At 43.1% G+C, this 15,433-nt stretch overlaps 1 protein-coding gene across 1 annotated transcript in view; it reads right to left on the bottom strand.

The window, feature by feature from the left end:
* Window positions 1-15,433, bottom strand: part of ABCC2 (ATP binding cassette subfamily C member 2) — a 51,243-nt gene that overhangs the window by 14,343 nt on the left and 21,467 nt on the right. Inside the window, exons 10-20 of the mRNA XM_032225094.1 lie at window positions 14,984-15,238; window positions 9,195-9,260; window positions 8,026-8,163; window positions 6,719-6,865; window positions 6,346-6,430; window positions 6,128-6,194; window positions 5,747-5,873; window positions 5,118-5,294; window positions 4,224-4,391; window positions 1,894-2,080; window positions 1,576-1,702 (exon numbers count right to left, since the gene is read on the bottom strand). Coding sequence (XP_032080985.1) covers window positions 1,576-1,702; window positions 1,894-2,080; window positions 4,224-4,391; window positions 5,118-5,294; window positions 5,747-5,873; window positions 6,128-6,194; window positions 6,346-6,430; window positions 6,719-6,865; window positions 8,026-8,163; window positions 9,195-9,260; window positions 14,984-15,238 — 1,544 coding nt within the window. The remainder of the gene's footprint in view (window positions 1-1,575; window positions 1,703-1,893; window positions 2,081-4,223; window positions 4,392-5,117; window positions 5,295-5,746; window positions 5,874-6,127; window positions 6,195-6,345; window positions 6,431-6,718; window positions 6,866-8,025; window positions 8,164-9,194; window positions 9,261-14,983; window positions 15,239-15,433) is intronic.

Here is a 15,433-nt window from a genome sequence, read left to right as displayed (position 1 = left end):
TAGTAAAACTTAATGGAGTTGGTATGTTCAGAATTCATTCAATTAAACAGTGCCATCTCTCAGGATATATCCCTCTCTATATTGCAGCCCTCGCCCTCTGGAATGAGATCCCCCATGGCTCCCACCCTGATGCCATCCTGGAATGTCTAAAAGACCTGAATATTCTTCCAAGTTAGGTTGTATGGAGCCCTTATTGAATATTTTATACAGTACAGTGTGTGTGTGTGTGTGTGTGTGTGTGTTTGTGTGTGTGTGTGTGTGTTCATATTCCCATCCTTATTTATCTATTTTGTATTGTGTTTTTATTTTGTTTTTGTTATATTGTGAGAGACACAGTGTGGGAAGGAAGGAAAACATTTTATTGTTTAGATAGAGACTATAACTCTCAGAATTCCTTGTCAGAATGTTGGAGGTAATACAAACTATAACATTGTATGGAAGATCCTACTTCTTTGATTGTGTTCTTCAAATTCTATCTAGAGCAAAAGCAGTATGTATATGCAAGAATAAGGAGGTGTTGAGAAATTGATTTCTAATGTTGTTGCAGTAATAATATAAGCTTAGAGAATGACATGAGTAACCTTATTCCAAATCTTGGATCTAGCTCCAAGTAATAAGTTTTCATCATAAAGTTTAATGACATATTGGGAATTAATATGGGAGAAAGTTGAGAGAATTAAATTAATATAATGTAATTAAGTTCATTTCAATTAAATTAAATACCATTTTATATCTGGCTTCATGAATTTTTTGTCTTGTTTCTATCCAATTTTGCAAGTGCCTCATTGTGTATTTTACTTGTTTTCCTCTGTTTTATCTTGTTATGCAGCATGTTAGGATTAATGTAGGAAAAATAAATACATATCCCATATGTATTTAGAAGATGTCCAGATTAGAACAAGCTATGATAATGTTACGTCCTGCCCCCTTCTGTCAATCAGGCATGGTGTTAGCTGATTGGACTATTTCCAGTTGCATTCAGGCGGGAGATTTGGTGGGTTGTTATTGGTTAACGCAGGTCTCCTCATTACTTCAGACACTAAGTATATTTTAGATAAGACAAGCATGAAGATAATGATATACTGGTTATACTGGGGCTGTTATTATTAATTACTTCTGTAGCACAACACATTACTTCTACGGCCCACTGCTTCATCTGAAACTTTTCCTTAGCCACGAACATTAGGGGAAGCCAAGCATTCCTGTGGTTATAGAAAGAGTTGTCATTATAACCATGAATTGCCCGAGATCCCTTTTCTATCCTTTCTATTTGTTGCTACTGGATGTTCTGCAGTATGCTAAACAGTAGAACAAAGCTTTGTAAATTATGGTCTGTGGGTGACACAAACCAACATCAGGAGGACAAAGATAAACATTTAGATTGTCGAGCTGTTTCCAGTGATGCTTCAATAATTTATGAAGAAAGATAACCAGAGCAGGATTGGGAGATATGCAAAAATCACAAAAGGGCAGGAAAAAAAAGGGAAAAAACCAGTGTCTGAAAAAAAGAGGGGGGAAAACCAGGTGAAGAATAGGGAGACATAAAAGGAATAATGGACTTGTAAAAAAACTGACCTGCGGTTGAAGGTTTTTTGTTGGACACTGGCCTCATTCTTCTGTGTCATAGTCACCACATCAGCTGGTACTTCTTCAGTTACAAGTTCAGGATAATCATCCAGTTCCTGCTCTTCATCTACGCCTGCTACAAAAAAACCAAGCATGGAATATTTGAATAAAAGGATGGAAACAACTCCCAGATGAGCAAATCTGAAGATCATCACATTATATCTTATTGCCATGATATGTGTTTTGTTATAGATTCATCTTATTTAACACATCTTAAAACAAGAGTAATTCTAGATGCTGTATGTTTAGTTATTGTTACTACCTTACCCATAGCTTCTTCTTCATGTATATTATCCTGTTGGTTGCCATATGTGTTGAGCAACTGAGCAAATGATCCACTATTTGCCAGTAAGGTGCTGTAGGAACCACGTTCCATGACAGTTCCAGCCTCTAATACAACAATATCATCAACTTGTGCAAGGAAGCTTAGGTTATGAGTCACCAGGATCCGTGTCTGTAGCACAAATAAGTGTAACAAATTCAAATAGTTTAGCACTCCTAGTCATGCTATACCGGATTTCGGTCACGTTAAATAAACCAGGGCTCTCCAATCTTAGCAACTTTAAAACTTGTGGACTTCAATTCCCAGAACTCTGGGAATTGAAGTCCACAAGTCTTAAAGTTGCTAAGCTTGGAGACCCCTAAAATAAACAATGATTTTACAAAGTATTCAATGCCCTCAAAAAGTTTCTCTTTTTTTTTCTTTTTGGACATTTTAAAAAGATTTATAATAAAGTGTATTTATCTCAACAAATTTGATATGAATTTTCATATGAATATATAAAAAGAAGGGGGGAAGAAAATATGGGAAAAGAACAAAATAAAGCAATATCAAATACCAAAAGGGGGAAGGTATCACATCACATATCCATCACATATCAAACAATACTAAAGCATATCTAATTTAAAGAAAACAAGTTATGATTCTGTATTGTTACAAAGTTTAATAAAATCAATGCCAAAGGAGCATATTTTCTGACTGATAATGTGCCATCAAGTCATTTTTAATTCCTAGCAATCACATAGATAGATTTTCTCCATGATGATGAAAAGGAGAAGATATTGTGTTATTTTTTTATCAGTGAATAAAATTGCCTTTTCAAAAACAGATAAATTACATACAGTATCTCTTGAATTTTAATATCAGAAATAATACTACTTTTCCATTTTTCAAAACAATTCTCTAACCCGATATAATCATGGCTCCTCAAAAATAGAAGACTTTTGCCAATGCAGTTCTCAAGATACTTAATTCTTTTCATGGTTAGATAAATGTTCTGCCCTTGGTCTCTTTACCCACCCACCCCTTATATTTTTAAACCATCTGAATTTCAGTATACAAAATTTCCAAATGTTCTATGCCCCCCTTAGCATATGCTGCGGCCTACTTCTTACATTTTTTTACCAGGGGTCTTCTTGAAATAACCTATGGCCCCCAGCTGAGAACTGCTTAGGCAATCAAGTCTACTCTTTTCCCAGCCTTTTATTATAAGGAACAAGAGCAAACCAGGAGAACCTTATGTTGTTCATTAGTGATCACTCTTCTTAAGAATCCAACTGAGGAAAATGTTAAAGTTAGGATTAATGGTCTCCCATTTTGAATAGTCTTCTAGACTTTTTAAACCAGCTGAAAAACCAAATCTTTAAAAAATCTTTGCACCCAAGGCAGTTAAATTATTTTAGGATGGGGATTATTATTAGTCTTGTTATGCCCTCACTGGAGGCCAGCTTGGATGAGGATGATGAGCTGAAGCCAGGATCATCAGAAAGGGAGATGTGGGGCATCCAAAGACTGAGGAGAGCACCATGGGTGACAGGGAAGCAGTTCTGGGAAGGTCAGGGAGTGGGGTAAGTGTTCGACCGGACGAGCAGCTGCCTGCGCAAGCATAAATACAAGAGATAGGAGCAGCAGCTGGTCAATTCTGATGAAAACAGCTATCATCTCCGCATTATCCATGGACAAGGAGAGGCAAATGCTGAGAAGCAAAGCAAAGACGCAGCTTTGCCCGTCCTAATGAGAAACATCAATCGGGGTTGACTTAAGCTGACAGAGGGGGTTGGTTGGTTGGTAGTTGGAGACAACCAAACACAATTTGTCATTTTGTGCATGCTCTTGACTTCTTGTGCCCTGAACTGCTTTAATTCCCATTGACTTCATTGTGCCTTGACTCCTTGAACTCTGTTTTCTTTTCCTTCTGCCTTGAACCTATTGACTTTGCATTGGATTTGTTGTGCCTTGAATTCCTGGAACCATGTTTGTCTGTGCTGTGCTTTGAAACAAGAGAGCTGGTGATTTACCTGGCTAATATCTCCCCCCTCCCCATGCCTTAGAAGCAAAGCAGACTGTGGTTTGTTAGAAAGAGACTTCTGAAGGACTGCAGTTGGGAATGACAAAGGGATTTGACAGTGTGAAATAAACCTGTTGAACCCTGATTGTGTGCCTCTGTGGAATGGGACAGGGCAAGTTTCCTATATGGGCTATGTTCTAGTCTATGTTATTATTTTCTTCTAAGAAAGAAATATATGTTAATTTTTATAAAAATAACAAATACAAAACATCCACAATCCTCGAAACACAACCTATAATGCAAATTTACCTTATTCTGTAATAATCCTTCTGGCCCAAACACTTTGTCAAAAATGTGCCGTCCTACATGGGCATCCACAGCTGAGAGGGGATCATCCAATAAGTATATATCTGCATTGCTGTATACAGCTCTAGCCAGGCTAACGCGTTGTTTCTGACCTCCACTCAAGTTAATTCCCTGTGAAAGAAAGAACACTGAACCTCTCCATGATCCATACCAGTGATATTGTTTGCACAAAAGATTAATTCCAGGGTTACCTAAACCAAGGATAATTACACAATACAGCCTAAAGTATTTGTTTGCTTGCTAATGTAAGGGTTCCAAATAGCATCCTCCCAAAATATAAAAGTCCGAGGCTACAGTTTCCTCAAAGTTCTAATTTATTAGAAGAGCCATGTTGGCACATCTGAGAAAACCTGAATCTGAAAGCTTCCAGGTTTTCCCCACCCAGTTGAAAGTTCAAGACCCAGACCGAGCACCCACATGCCCATCACATGGCCCAATCAGCCACTGTTACTAAGGAAGACTTCTCTCATCCACATCAGTCCAGGTGCAAGGACAAAACAACCTTGACTCTCTGAGAAAGAATGTTATTATGGCTACATATCTCCCATGCTCCATACAATCCCCCGTCCCAGTTTCTCACATTAGAATATGTTTGAATATGTGGCAGGCTTGAGGCCCACTATAAAAGATGTCTTCCACGCCTGACAGCTAGGTTTAGATTTTGTTGGCACAGTTAGAGAGTTGGAGTCAGCCAGTCATTCAAGATAGGAGAATAACACTGGTTAGGATGTGATGAATTTTCCTGATAAATCCGGCAGAAATTAAACTAATTAATATACTGGCTCCCACCACTCTACCTCTCAGTGCTTCCTTGTTTACTGAGCTCAGTGTTGATACCTTTTCTCCAATCTCAGTCAGGTCTCCTCCTGGAAGCAATTGTAGGTCAGGAAGCAACGCACAGGCCTCCAGCACTTGTTGATATCGAGTCTCATCTAGTGGGGACCCAAAAAGGATGTTGTCTTTCAATGTGGCATTTTGTATCCATGCTTGCTGAGGCACGTAGGCCATAGAGCCCTGAAGGAAATGGAAAAAATTATACCCAGCTAAAATAGAACGGGAAAGAACTATTGTCTTTTGTCAGCAGTTGGATAAAGGAGGAGTGCAGGGGGGAATAAATGATATTCATTGAGTACTTAAGTCTGACAGAGTCTGTGGCAGAGTAACTTTTTTTTAAAAAAGGAACCACGTGAGGGATTGGATCGGATTCCTTCAGACTTCAGGCAACTATTCACAGTTTTGAAGGTCCAGCTTTGTAGAAAATTTCTCTACAAGCGAATAAGCTGGCATAGAAACTCTCTGGTAGAACTATCTATTTATTGGGAATGGAGCAGGATGTTTGTTTTATTCCTGTTTTTAAACATAAGTGAGTTTCCAAATAATGACCTCACTTCAGGATTCTACCAGAGTACTTTGTTCTATTTATTACATAGTCCATATTTAATTCAAGAAAAAAGGTTTTTCTTCACCTGAATATTGATGTGTCCCTTGATGTTCTCCATCTCACCCAACATGGCAGATATCAATGAAGATTTTCCTGATCCCACAGATCCCACTATGGCTACAAGACTTCCAGGAGCAATTTCCAAGGTGATGCTGTAGAGAAGAATGCCAAGGAAACAGAAGTGAAGTTAATGCCTGGAGGCAGTTTAAACGATGGTTGCCAGTCCCTAGGCTAAAGAGCATAGTCTCCAATATGTCTCCATCCTCTTAGAGGATGTGCCAGACATCCTTTAAAAACAAGAGAATGTGTTTGTTTGCTTGCTTATTGCCCAACTCGGTATGTCACTGAATAAAAAAGAACCCCCATTCCACCCACAACCCAACCTGGGACCTATATGACTACTTACTCTTTTACAGTGACATCAGAATCCAGCTCCCAGGCAAAAGAGGCCTCATGGAATTTCACAGCACAGGCTGGGAGAGAAAGAAAAGGAAACATCAACCTTAAGGAGAGAGAACTACTCAGCTCACACCCAGTACACAAACACACTTGTACTTCTGCATATTTTCTCAAAAAAATTGCCTGTTCTAACCACCCAAGACTGAACCCCTAAACGCAAATTACCAGGAATGGAATTATTCCATACAGCTGAAGTGTTCAGGTCTTCACTGCCCAGGTACCGCTCTAGTCGATCAGTAGATACTCTCACCTGTAAAATTTAAAGACATAGTCAGGCATGACAGCTCCAGAGCCACCAGGCAGTCTTCTTGGATGCTTTCTAGAATCTACTTCATCGTTTTCAATATTCCAAGTCAGATTGAGGAACACGAGTCATAGAGATGACTGAACTTAAATTTGTAATATCTTAACCGCTATACACATTCTTATAGAACCTTTTTGCCAATAGTACAAAATAAATATGGGAAAGAGATTGGCACTAATTCTCAAGTCAGCCTCATTCTCCCCTGATGTATATATTCCTTGTAAGGTTACTCACTTGCACCATGGAAGACAGTGTCATTGGAAACAAGCCAAGTGGGAAACGCAGGATATTGAAGAGTGCTATAGAAGTAAAGGCCTTCTGTGCATCCAAGATGTTGTTCTCATCCACCATCACATAGACAGCAAAGGTAGCTATAGAGACCTAGGTGAGAGAAGTGGGAGGGAAAGGAATTGAGAGTGGTTGAATTGGGGTTATTTAGTTTCTAAAGAACATCTTAAGTCTAGAGAAATGCCCAAGGAAAGACTACAACCTGAAGAGAGATTTAGAATATGAGGGAGAAATGTGAATTTTTGCACTTTTCTTCCTATATTGTTTTTTTTTTAATGCACACATTTTTGGTAAGCATTTGTGATGCATACTTTTCCTAGTGTGCACATTATTTGCAAACAAATCTTTCCAGAGGAAATGTCCATTCATATACAGTATTTCTATAATGCCATCTGAATTAATATAGTTAAGACTTTTCTGTGATATACTGTACATTAATGCATATGTTGATTTTGGTACCTTGCTTTTAAGATGTAAATTACATTGCAGAAATCAGGAAAGTGCACATATTTAGTATGTTCATATGTTCTCTGTCATCCTATATATTCAATAAATCCAAACTAGCATATTTATTTAAATAACTTAATAAAACAATTTCCCCATCCATCTCTAATTTGTGCTAATTCTACACCAGATCAAGCCTTACCAGCAATAAAAACTACAGTAACTTCCTTCTCATATTCATGCTTAAACATATTGTTAGTTATTAAAATAGTTACTATTAAAGTAATGTGGTGTTCTCTAAAACAGTTAAAAATTAATCCTTTGGTAATTGCTTGTAATTGTAGTTATGTTTCTGCTTGCACTTCAGACTCTTTAGTCTAAATCAGCCTTTCTCAATCTGGCCCTCAACTGTCTTGGGTTTTAAACTCATTATTCGTAGCTAACATTGGCTTGAGAATTTATTTATTTTTATTATCTTAATGGGCCATTCCATTCATGTCTGATTCCAATGCTGATGGGGTTTCCAGAAAGCAACAAATATGGGAAGGTAAAATGTTGCTTTATGAGGCAGACATACAGTTAACCTTCAGTCCTTGAGAATTTTTTTTAGTCGGATGGTCATGGATTTGCACTAAGTACATCCAACTTCTGCAGTGTTCAATCCAAGCTCAGAGTGCACTATTTTGTTTTAAACCGATGTTTTAATTGAAGACAGGCAATCTTCATTGTTTTGTCTTGGTTCTAAATCAACAAACCTTTGGCTATCCCTCTTAATTAAAATGCCCCTCCCATTCTCTGGATTGTCTTACTAGAAAAGGTGCACAAGTGAAGACGAAGACGCCAATTGCTTGTAGATGGAAAAAGCGCAGCAGCCCTTTCAGTTCCAAAGCCCGGATCTTTTCAACTTGCTTCTGAAATGAGAGCTCCCAAGCAAAGAACTTCAGGATCTGAAAGATATTCATCAACAGAAAAGAACATATGTAGCTCAGAGTTGACTCATGGAGTCCTTGGTGCTCTCCGAGACTGGTTATTTTCTGGCAGATGTTTCATTATCTAACTGGGTAATATCATCAGTGCTAGTGATTGTGGGGGAAATGGAGGAAATCATATCTCCACTAACACTGGCAGTGCAAGCTATTGTATATAACAAACAAACCCCACACTTACTAGCACTGATGATATTATCTAGTTGGGTAATGAAATGTCAATCAACTAGATCAAACAAACAACCTCAGAAAGCATTAAAAACTCCAGATACTCATCAAATATGAGACTCAGTCATACTGAAGCCTCCAACAATTCAAAACAAAAGCTTCATTCCACTCTGCTTCCATTTTTAAGGTGGGCAACACCCAGCCCATTGGACTAATATGTACACTGATAACACTCAAATAAAACATATTCACTGTCACATATTTGTTTTGAGATGGCATCTAAGAGGGATTTCAGGTATATCACAGCTGCCATATAACTTGTCTAGTTAAACTGAGACATACAGTTCACAAATCCTAAGATATCTTTAAGTACTCTAATGCAAATTAGTAGTGAGGTTTTCTGCTGTTTTAGACAGAACACACACAATAAGTTGTTTAGTCCTTGAAAAAGATTTTGAATATTTTCAAATTTCTCAATAACCCAATCCTAAAATTCCCACCCCACCCACTACAGCCTCAGATCACCTCACCCAAATATACAAAGAAAATCCGCTATGATCCCTTCAAAAGTTGTTCATTCTGATTTATACTATGACTGGAAAATCTACAACTTTGGCTTACTATAACTTCAAGCTTTTTTTTTTTTTTTTTGTCTCTCTCCACTTTTGCCTTTGACCCTATCCAGTGATGTTTATAGACCGGAGTACAAGAGAGGAAATATGTATCCCGACAGGAAAAAGAATTCTACTTTAAACCCTAGTCTCACCAATGCAAGGTATAGCAATAAAGCCCCACTGATGGCAATCAGCTTATTTATTGCTCACCTTAATGCCATTAAGAATTTCATTCATTATTTTCATGCGTTCATCCTTGTGCTCCATATTTTTCACCTGATAGAGTAAATGAAGTACATATCAGAGCTGAGAACAGAAACATATAAAATGTTAGATGTTTATGAGTACACCTTAACTGGTTGATTGGTTTTGTTTTGCCTTAGACTAGCAATTCTGAAAAGCTTTGAGCCAATCAGTCCTCTCAAATCAATAAATAAACAAGACCACCCAGACTCTGTTATTTACACAAGCAGCTCAGCAGCAGCGGTCCCAAACAAAACCCTTCACTTACAAACAAGCAATTACAAATGCCCCATTACCCCCAGAGTAGACCCACTTTACCACCAGTTTAAGAACCAATGTCTTAGATAATCAACGGGATTTGCTGCTGTTTCTGAAAGGAAAATGAGGGACTGCAGCTTTGTCCTACTGGGTATGTTGTAGCAATGGTGAAAATTGGTGTATCCTAGGTGAAAATGATGCTAATAATTGTGTTGAGGATTATCAAGTAAAAATTATTATTTTATTATCATGAGGTAATAAAAATGAAAGTGCAGGGCATATTTGGTCTAGGATCACTGAAATGGAAAGGACCATCCAGAACAATGAGTCAACTCTTCTGCTCCGAGCAAAATCCATATTGAAGCACTCCAGATAAAATGGGGACAATGAATGGAGATAGACCTAATTAACAGGTTGAATAAGTTGCTGCCCTAAGGCAGTGGTTCCCAAACTTGGCAACTTTAAGACTTGTGGACATCAACTCCCAGAATTCTCCAGCCAGCTCTGCTGGCTGGAGAATTCTGGGAGTTGAAGTCCACAAATCTTAAAGTTGCCAAGTTTGGGAACCACTGCCCTAAGGGATGGAGGTGGGGGTGGGGTTATGGGTTTTTCTTATGTGGCAGGTTTTTTTCAATGTTATTTTTTTTCATTTTTTCATTTCATTTTAATGACATTTATAGGCCGCCCTTTTCCCTGAGGGGACTCAGGGCGGCTTACAATAAATAGGAAGGGGGTGCAAGACAAAACACAAGAAAAAAAAAACGTGTGAATAAAAAAAATAAACCAGTAAAACACAACATTCATTCAGCATTCGGGTGGGGCGAAGTTAGGGTCTTATCCCCAGGCCTGACGGGATAGCCAGATCTTGAGGGCTGTGCGGAAGGTCTGGACGGTGGTGAGGGTGCGAATCTCCACGGGGAGATCGTTCCAAAGCGTCGGAGCTGCAACTGAGAAGGCTCTCCTCCGCGTGGTCGCCAGTCGGCACTGACTGGCGGATGGAATTCGGAGGAGGCCTACTCTATGCGATCTGATGGGACGAAGGGAGGTAATTGGCAGAAGGCGGTCTCTCAAATAGTCAGATCCACTACCATGGAGGGCTTTATGAATGGTGAGTAGCACCTTGAAGCGCACCCGGAGATCAACAGGTAGCCAGCGCAGCTCACGGAGGATCGGTGTTATGTGGGCGAACCGTGGTGCGCCCACGATCACTCGCGCGGCCGCATTCTGGACTAGCTGAAGTCGCCGGATGCTCTTCAAGGGCAGCCCCATGTAGAGCACATTGCAGTATTCCAGCCTGGAGATCACAAGGGCTCGAGTGACTGTTGTGAGGGCCTCCCGGTTCAGGTAGGGCCGCAACTGGCGTATCAGGCGAACCTGGGCAAATGCCCCCCTGGTCACAGCTGACAAATGATGGTCAAAAGTCAGCTGTGGGTCCAGGAGGACTCCCAAGTTGCGGACCCTGTCTGAGGGGTATAAATTTTGACCCCCCAACCTGAGTGATGGAACGTTGGCCAAATTGTTGGGAGGAAAACACAACAGCCACTCGGTCTTGTCTGGGTTGAGTACCAGTTTGTTAGCTCTCATCCAGTCCTTAACGGACTCAAGACCCCGGCTCATCACGTCCACCGCTTCATTGAGTTGGCACGGGGCGGACAGATACAACTGTGTATCGTCCGCGTATTGATGGTATTTTATCCCGTGCCTCCAAATGATCTCACCCAGCGGTTTCATGTATATGTTGAATAGTAGGGGGGATAAGACCGAACCCTGCGGCACCCCATAAGTTAGGGGCCTCGGGGACGATCTCTGCCCCCCCACCAACACCGACTGCGACCTGTCCGAGAGGTAGGAGGAGAACCACTGCAAAACAGTGCCTCCCACTCCCACCTCCCGCAGTCGTCACAGAAGGATACCATGGTCGATGGTATCGAAAGCCGCTGAGAGGTCAAGGAGAACTAGGATGGACGCATGGCCTCCATCTCTGGCTCTCCAGAGATCATCGGTCAATGCGACCAAAGCGGTTTCTGTGCTGTAACCGGGCCTGAAGCTGGACTGGAAGGGGTCAAGATAGCTAGCTTCCTCCAAGGTACGCTGAAGCTGGAAGGCCACCACCTTCTCAACAACCTTCCCAACAAAGGGAAGGTTGGAGACTGGACGGTAGTTATTAAGAACGGCTGGATCCAAGGATGGTTTCTTCAGGAGGGGTCTCACCACCGCCGCTTTAAGTGCAGCGGGGAAGTGCCCCTCCCGAAGGGAGGCGGTAACGACTGCCTGGATCCAGCCTCGTGTCACCTCACTGCTGTTGGCAACCAGCCAGGAGGGACACGGGTCCAGTATACAGGTGGAGGCGCTCACAGCTCGCATAGCCTTGTCCACATCCCCGGAGGCAACATCCTGAAACTCAACCCAGAGATGGTCTGCCAAGTTATCCCCTTGTGTCTCGGCTGGATCTGCGGGGGTGGAGTCCAAGTCCGACCGAAACCAAGCAACTTTGTCCGCCAAGAACTGGACATACTCCTCAGCCTTACCCTGTAAGGGGTCCCCTGCCTCCCTCCTATTTAGGAGGGAGCGGGTTATCCTAAACAGGGCGGATGGGCGGGACTCGGCAGACGCAACCAAGGTGGCAATGTGTGTTCTTTTAGTTGTCCTTAATGCCCGGATGTATTCCTTGGTGCATGCTGTCAGAAGTGCTCGGTTCGATTCGGACCTATCGGACCTCCACAAGTTCTCTAGGCGTCTCCTCCGGCGCTTCATCTCCCGGAGCTCCTCGGTGAACCAAGGAGGCCTCCGGGATCCGCCGACCCGGAGGGGCCGTAGTGGCGCAATCCGGTCAAGGGACTCTGATGCTGCCGAGTGCCAGGCAGCAACAAGAGTCTCCGCCGAACTGTGGGCGAGAGTATCAGGAATAACCCCAAGCTCCGTCTGGAACCTTAAAGGGTCCATAAGTCGCCTGGGGCGGAACCACCTGGTCGGTTCCTCCTCCCTACGGTGGGGGTTTGGCCTCAGGAAGTCTAGCCTCAGTAGGCAGTGGTCTGACCACGACAGGGGTATGATCTCATTACCCCTCAGACCAAGATCACAAATCCACTGCTCCGAGAGGAATACAAGGTCGAGTGTGTGACCTGCTGAGTGGGTTGGGCCTCGGATTACCTGGGTCAAGCCCATGGCTGTCATGGAGGCCATGAACTCCTGCGCTCCATCAGAGTGTTCACCGAGCGAAGGCAAATTGAAGTCCCCCAGAACCATGAGCCTAGGGAACTCAATTGCTAGCTCGGCTACCGACTCGAGGAGCGAGGGGAGGGCTGCTGCAACGCAGTTGGGAGGCAGGTACGTTAACAGCAAGCCCACTTGACCCTTGAGGTCCAACTTCACCAGCAGGGACTCACACCCGACAAGCTCCGGAGCAGGGATCCTACGAGGTGCTAAAGACTCCCGGACAACAATAGCCACACCGCCACCCCTTCCCTGGGCTCTCGGCTGATGAAGCACCTGAAATCCGTCTGGGCACATCTCTACGAGGGGGACTCCTCCCTCCGTGCCCAGCCATGTCTCAGTAATACATGCCAGGTCTGCCCTCTTGTCTAAAATTAAGTCCCGGACGAGGGGAGCCTTGTGAACAACAGACCTGGCATTTAGCGACAGCAGCCTGAGACCAGGGTCCCGATTACTCGCGCCATCTGACCTTGGAGTGGGACTCATAGGGCCGGAAGGAGGGATCTCTGTGATGTAGCAAGCCCTCCTTCCCCGGTAATGGCCAGCCCTAAAGTCCCCGCCATATCTGCCTCTCCCTGTTATGACCGCAATGCTCCGACCCTCTCCCGTGGCCATAGTCCCCCCAACCACCCCAGTGACCCCCGCATACCCCGGCAGGTCCTCCGAATCAAACACACTCATTTATTCACACAGACAGTCCCCACGTAATAGTTAAAAACACATAAAATACAATATAATGGAGTAATAAAAGTGGGCCATTCTTTCAATCACAAGCAAACCCATACACTCACCATACCAATTAAAATTGTGCAGTTGCGCGAGTTCGTAAAGGTTATATAAGAGATCTTGAATCTTGCCTCCTCCTCTATAAGTCTAGTGGAGAGTCTAGCAACAGGAAAGTGTATGGTCCAGGTCCAGGGGGAGGTGTTACAAAGGCTAAAGTCTTTAAGATAGTAACAGGCGTTGAGAGCCCCGATAATAAATGCAGTCTGGGGGGAGGAATGCAGAGCTGAAAAGTCCGGTGAGCTAAGTCTATCGAGATGAAACATAATTGGGGGAGCCAATTCAGGTGGACAGTAAAGATGAATAATAAAGATGGTAATCATGGCTAAGTCAAAGACTCCCAAGCCACGCAGGGACGATGTCCTCCAAGAACTCAGCCACAGAGTTCTCCACAGCGTTCTCCCAATCGTAGCGACAAACAAGGTCCAACAAGCCGACAACAGCCCCACAACAGCCACAATCCCCATAAACTCCAGGCCCAGTGATGGTCGCGAGGAGACACACACACAACCCCCCCCACAGCCAAGCCACGATGTCCACCAAAGCTGGGCCGCAGCGTCTTCAGCGTCTTCAAACGGTCTCAGCAGCAAAGGCACCACGACAATCACGGCAATAGATAGCAAAAAAGAGGGGGGGAGGTGAAGGTCTCCCAGCCAGTTACTAGATGGGGGGGGTCGGGCTCTCTCCGACCAGCTAGGTCTCTAGTCCGCTGCCAGTCCGCTCTAATCGGCTGCCAGTGTCGGGCCCCCAAAAAGAATCGTTCGTACCCTGGTCTCCAGACACCTCCAGGCGCTCCAAACGCTCCGAACGTTCTAAAATGCCTTCCGAAGCCAGCTGAAAAGTGCCTTCCGAAGCTAGCTGAATCGCCAGCTGAGTCGCGGCGTTTCCGAGCAGCTCCCGGGTGGCTCCTCCTCCTCCGGGCAGCGGCGGCGTCTTCCTCACACAGCAGCCTTCGAGAGTAATATCACTCCAGGCTGTTGCCAGCATCAAGCCCCGGAGGAGTTTAATCATACCCTGGCCTCTCTCCAACTCAATCTCTGAAGCCAAATTCTCCCTTATTTGCTGTTTTTCATATAGGGACGCCAGAGCGGCAGACTTGGCAGCCATGTTCCCTCGCGCATCCAAAGTTACCTATATGTGAGTTGTCACTGTATAAACTTGTTTGATAAATAAATAAACAGACAAACAAACAAACAAATAAATAACTTATCTCCTCTTATCAGCACGGGCTGCCAGGTTCACTATTTATTTTCTTATTTTCCTTCTGTGTAACCAGAAGGAAAGCCAAGGAACAGGTAAGCATCTTCATTTACTGTTCCTCCATCAGACTAGCATTGTTTTTTGAGCCAGAAAGCTGACTAAGCTAAGTACAGGGGTAAAAAGGAAGAACTTCCTTGAGAGGCATTTCTCAAATGGGCTCTTGGTGAAATGTGGGCCTTCAGCAAATTCTAATTATGCTGGACCCATCATGACAGTATCGGGGGAAAAAGACCTGTACTTACTTGAATATTCCTGGACTTATTAACCAGCACAGCATTTAAAGGGATAAGTAGCACCATCACAGCAATCCCAGCAAGCACTGAGGGTCCCAGCTCAGTCCACAGAAAGACAAGCGATATAATAATCTGCAGTGGAGAGGACCACAGCTGATGCATATAAAGTGTGAAATCCATGAAGCGCTGGGCATCTACTGACATCAGATTCACTGTCTCGCCTACTGTTGATTCCTTCCGTGCAACATTGGAGATTGTAAGTGCCTGAGAACAGAATCGATTTTGAGGTTTTGAAACAGAATATTGTTCAAATGCATTAATCTGCATCCCGATGCTCTTTAAATTGCTTTGATCAAAACCCCAATTTTCCTTAACCAAACAAGTCACTGGCCAGGAGAGCTAGGAATGCAGAGATTGAATCATAAAATATTTGAAGGTTACAAGGTTGGGGAAGACCAT

Source organism: Thamnophis elegans, chromosome 10, assembly GCF_009769535.1.
Source record: "Thamnophis elegans isolate rThaEle1 chromosome 10, rThaEle1.pri, whole genome shotgun sequence".
Taxonomy (NCBI): domain Eukaryota; kingdom Metazoa; phylum Chordata; class Lepidosauria; order Squamata; family Colubridae; genus Thamnophis; species Thamnophis elegans.
This window is presented reverse-complemented; position numbering and strand designations above follow the sequence as displayed.